Here is a 12,226-nt window from a genome sequence, read left to right as displayed (position 1 = left end):
GGGCAGATGGAGAGGAAATGGAAGGGCATGGGGGTTAGGCAGAATTGAATCCCAGCTTTATCACTCACCAACTGTGTGACTTTGGGGAAGTAAACAACCTCCATGAGCTTGTTTCCTTGATTCTAAAAGAATTGCAAAGATTCCATTAAGAGATAGCATAGAACCTAAACCAGCAGCCGGTCCCGGAGACGTTATACAGGTGGCTCTCACGGCTTCTGTCTGAAGGGCCGGCCCTGCCTCCCTCCCCTGGTCCTGGTGAGATGCACCCTGGCCCCGGCCTTCCCTGCGCAGCACTAACGGGGGCTCAGGGTGTGTGGACTGTCTGCCTTCCTTCCTCCTCTGCACACTCACTCCTCTGACTCAGGGTCTACTTCCTGCATCCTTCCCTCCCTGACGCCATCCTTACCGAACACCAGAGGATCTGGCAGTGAACACACTCTTGAGATACTTGTTCAAAGAGGAATAAATTATTAATAAAGGCAATGTTTATTTAAAAATCCAATAAAAAGGGAAGTTTATTGTGATTCATGCTTTCTGCCATTTGGGGCCTTTGGTTCAGTGAACGGAATTTATTAAGGGGCTACCATGTGCCTGGAACTCTGCTGAATGCTGACAGTTGAAGATGAAAAGACAATGTGATCCCCTGGGTTTAAGCTTAAGCCACAGAGAGAAAACCAAAGGTAAAATCCAGTTCATACTTGAGGAAAATTTACAAACCTATTCTTCTCTGAGAGCTCAGTTGGTTAAGAATCTGTAGTTTATGGCATTACCATAATTCCAAATAGATGGCATTGGTTACAATAATCAGGTACCATAAAATGAGTCAATATTTAGTGTTCTCCCATTCATCCTGAGCTCATCACAAAAATCTTATGTGACTGCTTCTTGTCACCTCCACTGTTACCAGCCCGGCCCAGGCCATGGTCCTCTAGTGCCTGGAATGCCAACAGGTCCCTACTTCTGCTCTCCACTGAGTAGCACAAGTCATCTATTAACAGTAAAATCAGATTTTACCACTTTCCTGCTTAAAACCACCCAAAAGTTTCCTTAAATTCAAAGTGAAATCTTACAGAGCTCTAACCCAGGGATCTGCAAACTGTTTTCTGTAAATGGTTAATTTACATTAAAGAATGCATATATTTAATACAGTTTAAATATTTAAACTATTTAACATGTCTAATATATTTTAAATGTATATTTAGGTAGCTTATATTTAGGTAGGTGGTGGTTGTTGTCCAGTTGCTAAGTCGTGTCTGACTCTTTTCAACTCCATGGACTGTAACATACCACGCTTCCCTGCCTTTCACCACCTCCTGGAGTTTGCTCAAACTCATGTCCATTGAATTGGTGATGCTATCGAATCATCTCATCCTCTGTTGCCGCTTCTCCTCCTGCCCTAAATCTTTCCCACCATCAAGGTTTTTTCCAATGACTCATCTCTTTTCATCAGGTGACCAAAGTATTGGAGATTCAGCTTCAGCATCAGTCCTTCCAATGAATATTCTGGGTTGTTTTCCTTTTGGATTGACTGGTTTGATCTCCTTACATTCCAAGGGACTCTCAAGAGTCTCTTCCAGCACCACAGATTGAAAGCATCAGTTCTTCTGTGGTCATCCTTCTTTGTGGTCCAACTTTCACATCTGTACATGACTACTAGAAAAACTATAGCTTTGGCTATATGGACCTTTGTGGGCAAAGTGATGTCTCTGCTTTTCAATAGGCTGTCTGGGTTTGTCTTAGCTTTTCCTCCAAGGAGCAAGAGTCTTTTAATTTCATGGCTTCAGTCACTGTCCACAGTGATTTTGAAGCCCAAGAAAATAAAATCTGTCACTGCTTTCATTTTCCCCCTTTCTATTTGCCTTGAAGTGATGGAACCACATGTCATAATCTTAGTTTCTTGAATGTTGAGTTTTAAGTCAACGTTTTCACTCTCCTCTTTTACCCTCAAGGGATATACAAATATATATTTAACCATAAAAAATGTTTTTTTACAAATTAAAAAAATATATTTAGGTGGTATATATTTTTGGCTTTGTGGGACATTCAGTTTCTGTTCCAATTACTACCCAGTTCTAAGAACATCATGTGAAAACAGCCTTTGTCAATGCTTGGATAAATGGACATGGTTGTATTTCAATAAAACTTTATTAACTTAAAAAGAAACAGTCAGTGGAACAGATTTGGCCCATGGCCCACAGTTTGCTGACTCCTGCTGGCCTTTCCCCTGGGCCTTACCTGGGGCCCTTCTTTCTGCTCACATTCTCCCACCACCATGGCCACCTCTCTGTCCCTCCATCTTCTTTCCTGCCTCAGACCTTTGCACTTTCTGATCCCTCCACCTGGAAGGACCTTGCTTAGTCTCTAGACGCTGTGGATCCTGCATTCATGCTGGTCTCAGCTTAAATGTCACATCTTTAGAGAGGCCTTCCTTGACCTTGTCATTCTATCACATCACCTGGTTCTATTTTGTCCAAAGGACTTAAGTTATCTTGTCTATTCCATTCACCATTAATTATCTTTCTCCTCCGAGTGAAAAGCAAATGTCTTCAGAGGAGAGAGCTAACCGGTCATGGCCAGTACTGCATCTCCAAACCTTAGAACACCATCTGGTTCACAGATGCTGACCAATAAACGTTCTTTGAATGATTTTGCTGAATGAAATGTCATCCGGAATTGATTTGAAATAAGACTTTCTCTGAAATTACAACTGTTTAGTGCCGTGGTGGGTCTGCCATGATGTTGTATTGATGTAACACTAAGAATTCCTGGACTACTCGGAGTGGCTCCTCAAGCATCAGGGATGGATTTCAATGGTGCTGGAGTCCACCATGCTCGATGCCGTAACAACTCAAAGAAGTTTTCTTTTTTATTTTGTAGCTGCTCATCTGATTTTCATTTTAACTGGAAACCCACATTAGAGTTATTCTTTCAAAATGTGGAATGATCACTAAGGTTCTGAAGCTACCAATGCCTCTTTACTTCCCCTTAACTTTAACCTATTATGCTGTTTTGGTTGAGTTATTTAGTTAATTTTTATTTGATTTTTGATAGTTGATGTCACAGATCCTTCTCTCTCCCAAATGGGGAGGGATGACTCCCAGCCTGAGCCTAAAATATACCAAGCAAATAAGTGGGGCAGGGGCTATCAAGGGTTTGTTTTTATGAGTAACTTCCGTGAGCACAGGGGCCAATCTGTCCAGTTCCGTGGGTTACCCTCAGTGCCTAGAAGATCTGGCATGGATGAGAGTAAGGGTGGGTGATGGGCAAAGGGGAGACAGCCATGCGAGGAACCAAGCCGTCATGGTTAGAGAGAAGAGTGATTTAAAAACAAGGTGGTGTCTATTTCTTGAACTGGTCTCTGGCCCCAAGGACTCATATATGAACTCGGGTGAAGCGAGGGCTGCGAATAAAAATGGGAAGAACTGTTTTCAACGATGCCGCGTTAAGGAAGCAGGACACAGCTTCTCTGGCTGGGTACCCTCTTAGAACACAGGGCCCCAGGCAGCCTCCTTTGTCTCACCAAGCCCCATGCTATCTCCAAGGCACCAGTGGACGAGCGGCAACGGTGTCTCCATCAGAGAGGGGCTGGGGTATGAAGGAGGGGAAAAAGTGCCCACGACAAGGCTGTTGACTGGCTTGCTTTACAGCCCCTGTAGACACCGCATGGGGACCCCAGATGTGGATAGGAGCAAGTCGGCAGACATTCAGCTTCTTGAGTAGTAGCAAGGTCCAGATAACAGTTTTGATACATCTTATTCTGGAATTTTCCCTTTGGGAAGATGTCCCTGATTAGCTTATGCAACTCTTTCATAAATTTTGTTTTATGGTCAACTGCACTGGAGTGATTTATATCAGAATTCAATCTGAGTGGCACTGTGGCCTGTTAATGGGTTGCTGGGCAACTTATCTAAGCTAAGATTCTGATGATGGCTCCAGGAGAGGGGTCAGAATCAACAGTTTCAGTCCTCTTCCTCAACCACACAATATGGGGAGAAGTTTAGTGTGAGACAGTTCATAGCTTACAGATATAGCTAGTAAAATGACCACAAGACTTAGAGATATTGGATATAACCCAGAAATACAAATAAGTGTCCAACGGCATGCTCGTCCATGAAAGGAGAGACTGTTAGATCTTCCGACATGTGTTTAGCTGAGATACCAATGTAATACTCTGATTAAAAGTGTCACCCCAGTATATGTCAAAATGTAATGTCAAGGCTCTGGTTTTTCCTGTGGTCATGTACGGATGAGAGTTGGACTGTGAAGAAGGCTGAGTGCCGAAGAATTGATGCTTTTGAACTGTGGTGTTGGAGAAGACTCTTGAGAGTCCCTTGGACTGCAAGGAGATCCAACCAGTCCATTCTGAAGGAGATCAGCCCTGGGATTTCTTTGGAAGGAATGATGCTAAAGCTGAAACTCCAGTACTTTGGCCACCTCATGCGAAGAGTTGACTCATTGGAAAAGACCCTGATGCTGGGAGGGATTGGGGGCAGGAGGAGAAGGTGACGACCGAGGATGAGATGGCTGGATGGCATCACGGACTCGATGGATGTGAGTCTGAGTGAGCTCCGGGAGATGGTGATGGACAGGGAGGCCTGGCGTGCTGCGATTCATGGGGTCGCAAAGAGTCGGACATGACTGAGCGACTGAACTGAACTGAACTGAATAAACATATCATTTATCCTATCAATTCCACTTGTATGAATTTACCCAGAAGAAACTGTCACAATAAGTAGGAAGAGATGTGTCCTCCCTTGCATAATTGATTGCAAATAGGGAAAAGTGAAAACAATTTAAGTCAATATGGGATTGGCTAACTAGATGATGGTGGATCTAAGCATTAGCTGTTTAAAACAATGATATAACTTGATATTTATTGACTTACAAAAATGTCTGCAGGACCGTGCAGGGTGAAGAACGAGGCACAGAAGAGTGCATAGAGCTCCGTTTCCATGGGACTGTGCTGTGTGCGTGCATCCCTGTGTTGGAGGGGCCCAGGGAGATCCCTAGAACCATGCTCCTGGATGGCAACTGTGGTTTGCTCCGAATGGTGAGACTGGACGGCACCTGCACTTTTTCACTTTAGTAAAGCTCTGGGGAAAGTGGAACTGCTTTAGTTTTAAAAGAAATTTACTAAAGAAAAAAAAAAAAAAAAGCTCTCTGCCCAATATGAAGCCCGTGGGACTGGCTGGGATTGTTGAGAATGGAAGAACCTTTGATGTGAGAGTCTAAAGATCAGCAGAGGAAAACTGGACAGCTGGTGAACCAAAAGGCACAGGCAGTGTGGCAACAAGTAAACAGGTGACCAGAAAAGGGACTTTGCCACCCAGGCTGAGGGTGCATGCTGAGTCAGGTCTCAAACACCAACTCTCAGATATCAAACCCATTTCTATTTAGTCCAAGCTGTTTTAGAAAATACCAACTGCAGAGCAAAGTTGAGCTCCTGAGACAATAATTTTTTGGTCCCAAAGGTCATTTGATTGGCTGGTTCCCTCTGTCTGCCATGATAGAACTTATTTAAACACTACAGTAACTGAGACTAGAAGAACAGAAACTCAGGTGGATGCCAGAGATAAAATGAAAGATAACTCCTCCTGCCCCCAATCTCCTCACATCACCTCTTCAGGGGAGGCTGGCTTCTCGCCCTCCTGGGGTGAGTGGCCCCTATGACTGCACTGCCTCTCCTACCAACTGCAATTCTGATTTATTTGTTGCTGTCTCCCCACCTGGCTGTCAGGAGGAAATGTGCAGCATCTGGCAAGTCCGTGGCTGGATTCTCAGAATTTAGAATAGTGCTGGCACAGAGTAGATGCTCAATAAAAATACTGGGTGAAAAAAAATAAAGGGAGCGAGAGAGGGGCACAGTCCTTGGGCTCTCGGAAGCTGGAAGATGAGGATTTAGCCACTCATCTCTGCCTCCGTTTAACAGCCTCAAGAAGGGTCAGCATGCAGGTAAGCAATGGGCATCTCTCAAGACTCAGAACATGCACCTCTAGGTCCTGCGGTCCTGTCCTCTCTGTGAAGAAAGGCATTCATCCTTCTCAGTCACACTGTGTGGTGACTAAGATCTTTTCCCCATTACCTCCCTCCCCTGATGGCTCTCAAAGCTGCCTCTCCTGTCTAGGCGGTGGGTGCCCTTCTCCCAGCTGCCCCTGCTAACTTCAGAGTAGCCAACAGCGTGGAGGAAGAACACAGCTGAGGCCAATCCAACAGCTAGCTTCTAGATCTTGTTGGAGGGCTGCCTCTGGGCTGCTACAACCCAATGTGTGGTCCCAGCTGAGCAGAAGTGTCTGGGAATCGAAGTCCCCCTGGGGAGAGGATGGATGGATAGGATAGCTCCCTGGATCCAGAGCTGGAGTAACCCCAATGTACGTGTCTTATGTCATTTCCCAGAGTCCTCCCTCCCCAGGGGACTGAGCTCAGAAGTGCCTACCCTGGTAACTGACTTCATGTGGTACCTCAAGTTGGCTGGCTTCTCCTTCCTGCAGCGCTCCCCACTCGAAATCCTGTACCTGTCCGGTACACCACCTGCCCTCAGTCCTCACCTCAGGGTCTGTTTCTGGAGGAAGCCCTGAACACCAGTCCTCATGGATAGCCCTTCTCAACGGTGCCCAGAGGCCCAGTGGTGACAAAACATGGGGGAGCTGGTGCCAGGAGGCACTGTGGGGCTCTGGTGTGTGTCCTCCAGGAACTTCAAGGGTCTCAGCCTCTACCTACCTGCCCCCCTCACACTTGTGAGGCCCTGGCATTGGGCACTCACAGAACATCAGACTCACATGGAGTTCTTGTTGACTCAGAGGAGCAGCCAGGGTCTGAGTTTGGGTCCCATAAATCAGTGCCTTGAGGCTTCACAAAAGGGATGGTATGTAATCTACTGTTATTTTCTCTTGATCTTCCTTCATCTAGTAAATGATTCCGTAAAACAATACCCTGAGGTTTATGCTGAGCAGCTAGAAATGGCCTCCTGTCTGCACATAGAGATAAATATGGGTGACCTTCTTTGGTGATGGATTCGTGCTGATGGCATCTGGGTACACTGCAACATGAAAATGACGCTTGGTTGGTTGGGAGATGGATGTCCCTTCGCACAAACTGCATGTCTTTCTGCCTTACCTTCCCTAAAGGGTAGGCCACCAGAATAGTAAGAATAATTGCAGCATTAACAATACACTAAAATTTCTTAAACATTTCCAAGCACTGAGTGAAGCACCCTGCCTACGTTAATCAATGCATAGAGCTTTCTAGGGTAGGTACTGTTCTATACCCACCCTATCTGTTAATACAGACAAGGTGACTGAGGCTTCTAGAAGGTTCGGTAACCTGCTCAGTCTCACCTTGTTAAGGAGTTGAGCAGAGCATCAGTCCCAGCTCCAGGCCACAGTGCTATATGTAGGACCAGCTACATAAAATGGGCCTTCCCTGATAGCTCAGTTGGTAAAGAATCCACCTTCAATATGGGAGACCTGGGTTAGATTCCTGGCTCGGGAAGATCTGCTAAAGAAGGGATAGGCTACCCACTCCAGTATTCTGGCCTGGAAAATTCCATGGACCGTATAGTCCGTGGGGTCACAAAGAGTCGGACATGATTGAGTGACCTTCATTTTTACTTTCACTTTCAGTACAAAATGAAGATGCAGCGTCCCTTGTTGAACAATTATTAAGAATTTTAAGATGGCGACAACAGATCATTAAATCAAGTGTGGAGCCCTTTGGAGCCTGGCGCTCTGTGAGGCTGTGCAGGTCCCACCCCATGAAGCTGGCTCTGGTTATGTGGATGCAGAAGAAAGTGATGCGAGTGATGATAAGGGCCCCCATGCTTACCATCGTTTAACCCTAGGAACTGAGCAACCGCTCACATTAAATGAAAAGTGACTCAGGGTGCTGGGCTCTTTGGTCAGAAGAGCTGGTTATTTTCTGTCAGGAGTTAACTCAGTTCATCTGATGGACCTACACAAATACTTCCCTTTAGCTGGGCCTGCAAAGAGTCCGTGTGAGAGAAGGTGGCCACGTACAGTATGGTGTCTGAGAAAGAACCTGTGGCTTGAGGGCAGACGCAGACACTGATTCTAGCTCATCCACCAGCCTTAGCTGGTTCAAGTTCCCAGATCTCTCTGAGATTCAGCCTTCTCATCTGTATGATGGGAAGAGTGGTACCCACACCTCAGAGCAGAGTGGAGGAAATGATACAGTTAGAGAAAGCTCTTGGCACACAGTAGTGCCCCCCTAAATGTGATGATCATTCAATGGCTGTTTGCACAGGGAAGTTTGTGGGTCAGCTGGAAGAACACATGATTTGAAGGTTGATGCTATGGGTTGAGTCCTGAACAGTGTACCCATCTGTCATTTATGTGAACTGGGCAAGGTCAATGAATTCCTGAGGTTTGGGATTTCTATCTGTGAAATGGATGCAATACATTGTCTACAGCGCATAGGATTCCATGAGCCACAAATGAGCCGGACGTTGTGGAAACAGAAGAGGTGATCATTTCTCCAGCCCGTCAGAGATTGTTAGGACTTACAAGTAGCTTAGGTGGGGAGGGGACTGGAAAACAGGCCCCACCTTCTGTCCCAGATTCCCACTGTCCTCACAGACATCAGGTGCCATCTCCTTGAGCTCTCCCACAGGGTGCAAAGTAATCTAAAGGTTTTTTCTGCTGAAACTTTTACACAACATTGTCACATTTTTGACTTCAAATTTGACTGACTCCATATTTCAATTTCTCTTTTATAATCAAACCCAGAGAGTGCCGAAAAAGAAAACCATGAATCAGGCCAAATTCTGCATAACTGGAAGAAACTATTCCGTACAGATATCCAAGTCTTTATGTATTTTTATAGGATAATACCAATCATAAATACAAGTTTAAGGTGGTTTATGTTTCGCTGGGAATACGTTCACGCTAACCGAATTGCTTTGTGCTTTAAGAAATTCAATGCGCATAAAGGATTCCATTTTTCTCTGAAAATAACAACTTGTATATAAAGCAATAAAATTTGAAATTCTTTCTGAAACTTTAAAGAAGGGCACAGTGGGAGAAAAATTGGACATCGTCTAATCATATACGCATATAATATACAAAGACGTGTACATGCTCACAGCCGCCTCACAGCCGCCTCGAATGTAACCACTGTCATTTACATTTAGAACACTTCTCGGGCCCATCTCGAATTCCAGTCACTCACAAACAGGGCCCGGGTACCACACACGGAAACTGGGAATCATTTTTCTGTTCTGCTCAAACTCCAGTTACTTGAATAGCTTTCCCCATCACTTCTTCTAACTCATTCTGCAAATCAGCTTATTTAAGATTTCTGTAAACTTCCAACCCAAACTCCAGGGTGTGTCTTGTTGGAAGTCATCTCTCCATCAAAAGCAGCTATTGAGCGATGCCGAGGGGAAGGTCTTCGCTGAGGTGATCTGACCCACCTTCACCAGCCTGCTCTCTGACTCTCCAGGCCCATTTTACAGAATGCCTTCAAATCCCAGAAGGGAGAGGGCTGCTCCTGCCCCTGGGGTTCTATCTGACTAAGTGCTGGAAGTCTAGCTCCTGGAAGCTGTAGGGAGGTTTTAGGCACCTTGCATACAATTAGTCACCTGGTAGGCTAGGTGGTTGCCATGGCAATAATTCCAGAGCCTTGGGTATCTACAGGTTATTGATACATTCCATCCATTCAGCAAAGGGAAAAAGAACCAGCCGAGCAGCCCCTGAGCGTCCATGTCCTACTGGCCTGAGGAGTGAGTGACTCCTTTGTTACAAGTGTTTGAGCATAATCCAGACACAGCAGCACTGGTGTTCTTCACTCGGCTTGTTTTCTCTCAATGTATGTGAAAGCTTAAAATTAAAGGCTACCCTTAAAATAGGGATTTTTCTACTGCTCTTCACTTTCAAAAGCATTATGTTCAGGGGTGACTACTACTGCTGCTGGCCACAGAATGCTTTAATTAGTATCTATGGGCCGAAAAGGGAGCTCTCAAATATAAAACTTTCACCAATAGAAAGGTTAAAACTGGGGAAAAGATGACAGGAGTTCCATAGTAACCTTGAATGATTTCCATAGAGTAGAAACATGTATTGCCAGAGAAGGAAATAAAATGTCTTGACTTTGACCCTTTGAACAAGGACAAAAGTTTTCTCCATCCACATCTTCTAAGAAAAGGGTAGGGGGGAATGTCCTACACATTTCCCTCAAATGGTTCTTATTAAAAGGCAATTATGAAGAGAAATATTAATTGAGGAGCTGCAGTAACATCCTTAATTTCCCTCAAAGTCTTGCTGTACACCAAGCTCAGCCTTGGGCCCTCACAAGGGGAGCTAGATATTTACATGGTGTCCAATATCAACCATACGTCGGAGACTTGAGATGTTGGTCACCCTTGAAGGTCACCTTTGCACACAAGGGAAGACATTTTCACAGCTTGCAGCACCCCAGTCATGTTATGAGCTGCAGTTTTCTGGGGCGTGCTTCTGTCCAGGGGAATAACACATCAGTTACACCAACAGTAAGTCAGAACAGTGGCGATGAAACAGTCTCCAGCATCCCCATAGATCACAGTAGGCCACCTCCCAAGCCTTTACGTAAACTGTGAGCCAATTTAACATACCAGTAGGTGACCCCTCCATGACGTGGCCGATGTAGGGGCCTTCCCTGAAGATGGGTCTGTTGTCATTCTGATCAATCACGATGACTTCCAGAGGGACCGGCCCCTCGAGAGTCCTGCCGTTGACATCTACGGTCTCCACAAATAGCTATTGGAGCAAAGAGATTCGGGGAGAAAGAAGGCATTCATTCATTAGGAAAATTGAAGTTGGGTTCTCTAGAGAAAGTAGGTTATGTCAGCAATTTTATGAGCCCTTGGCAATATTCAAACTTTGGTCTCAATGGATAGTCACCAGGACTAGAATAGAAACTAAATATTACAGAATAAAAGATAAAGCTCAGTTCATGCTAGTTCCCCTTGGGAAATTTACAATTAATTCATCAAATCTGCAAAGGAAGTCCACAAAAAAAAAAAAAAGAAGGAGGAAAACACCAGCAATCAACCATAGCTGAGGAAATGCGCTTACATTGTTTCTGTTTTTCCAATATCATTATGCTTAAAAGGAATGTTATGCTAATAAAAATAATTGACTAAGCAGTTATGAACAGAGTATATTAAGAAATAACTGGAAGTGTTTATGGTGGTATTTAGGGGAAATTCAGGTCAGTAAAAATTTGCAGAGAACCTTTCTGAGGCAAGGAAGGAGCGTGTGGGGGTCCTAAGCAGGACCTCAGGGCTCCTGCCTACGAGGCCTTTACAGTCTAGGGGGCGTTTCACAGTTTTCTGGCTTCAGATCCCAAGGATGAAGGAAACAGCATCGAAAGACCAGCTGCCCGGTTGCTTGGAAACAAGGAATTACATCTTGGCTTTTCCAGTGAAACATGGAAACACAGGGTCCATGAAACATGGGGTCCCAATGCTCTCATTTCTAGGCCTGAGTCTGCCTTGATTTAACTCAGGGGCAACAGTCACACTTCTAAGCTATCAGTGTTGTTCCCCTCTTGGGAACTGGTTGAGTAGCTATATCAGAAAAAGGTGTCTGCAGTCATAATCCTTGGGGAATGATCTCTGCAATTGGAATCCCAACACACTCTCTCACTAGGTATGTGACCTCAACCCATACAGTTAACCTCTTAGTTTTATCATCTGTAAAATGGGTTCATAAAATAATCATTATTATGAATAACGGTAACCAGCATTACCCAGGGCTTACCAAGGTGCCCTATCACGCTAATTCACTTGAGGTTCACAGTGCCCCTATGAACCATTTGTAAGGAGGGAACAGAGCCAGTTAGACAACAGGTCGGTGGAGTCTGGAGCTGGCCTTGTGGAGTCGGTCTGCAGGTTTACAATTTTAACCGTTATAAACAATGCTTGCAGGTCACTTAATGTAATGCCTGTCACATAGCTCATCTCCAGAATATTAGCTGCTACTATTGCTACTGTTGTTATTATCAACACTGTTGTCAAAACTAGCCCAAATTAGGAAAAGAAAAGCAAGAGACATTTGTTATACCCTACCTGAATGTGTTGTAAATTGGTTTCACCCTTTGGCAAGTATCGACAACACGGTACCTGTGTGCATTCTCAGTCATGCCCAGCTCTTTGCGACCCCGTGGCTCCTCTGTCCGTGGGATTTCCCAGGCAAGGGATCTTCCCGACCTAGGATTCGGACCCATGTCTCCT

The 12,226-nt window shown here is 45.0% G+C and overlaps 1 protein-coding gene across 1 annotated transcript in view; it reads right to left on the bottom strand.

Annotated features, from left to right (window-relative positions):
• The window catches only part of CDH13 (cadherin 13), a 1,023,138-nt gene that overhangs the window by 342,666 nt on the left and 668,246 nt on the right, over positions 1-12,226 (bottom strand). The window contains exon 6 of the mRNA XM_068992038.1: positions 10,604-10,748. Within this exon, the coding sequence (XP_068848139.1) occupies positions 10,604-10,748 (145 nt within the window). The remainder of the gene's footprint in view (positions 1-10,603; positions 10,749-12,226) is intronic.

This window comes from Capricornis sumatraensis, chromosome 20 (genome assembly GCF_032405125.1).
Source record: "Capricornis sumatraensis isolate serow.1 chromosome 20, serow.2, whole genome shotgun sequence".
Taxonomy (NCBI): domain Eukaryota; kingdom Metazoa; phylum Chordata; class Mammalia; order Artiodactyla; family Bovidae; genus Capricornis; species Capricornis sumatraensis.
This window is presented reverse-complemented; position numbering and strand designations above follow the sequence as displayed.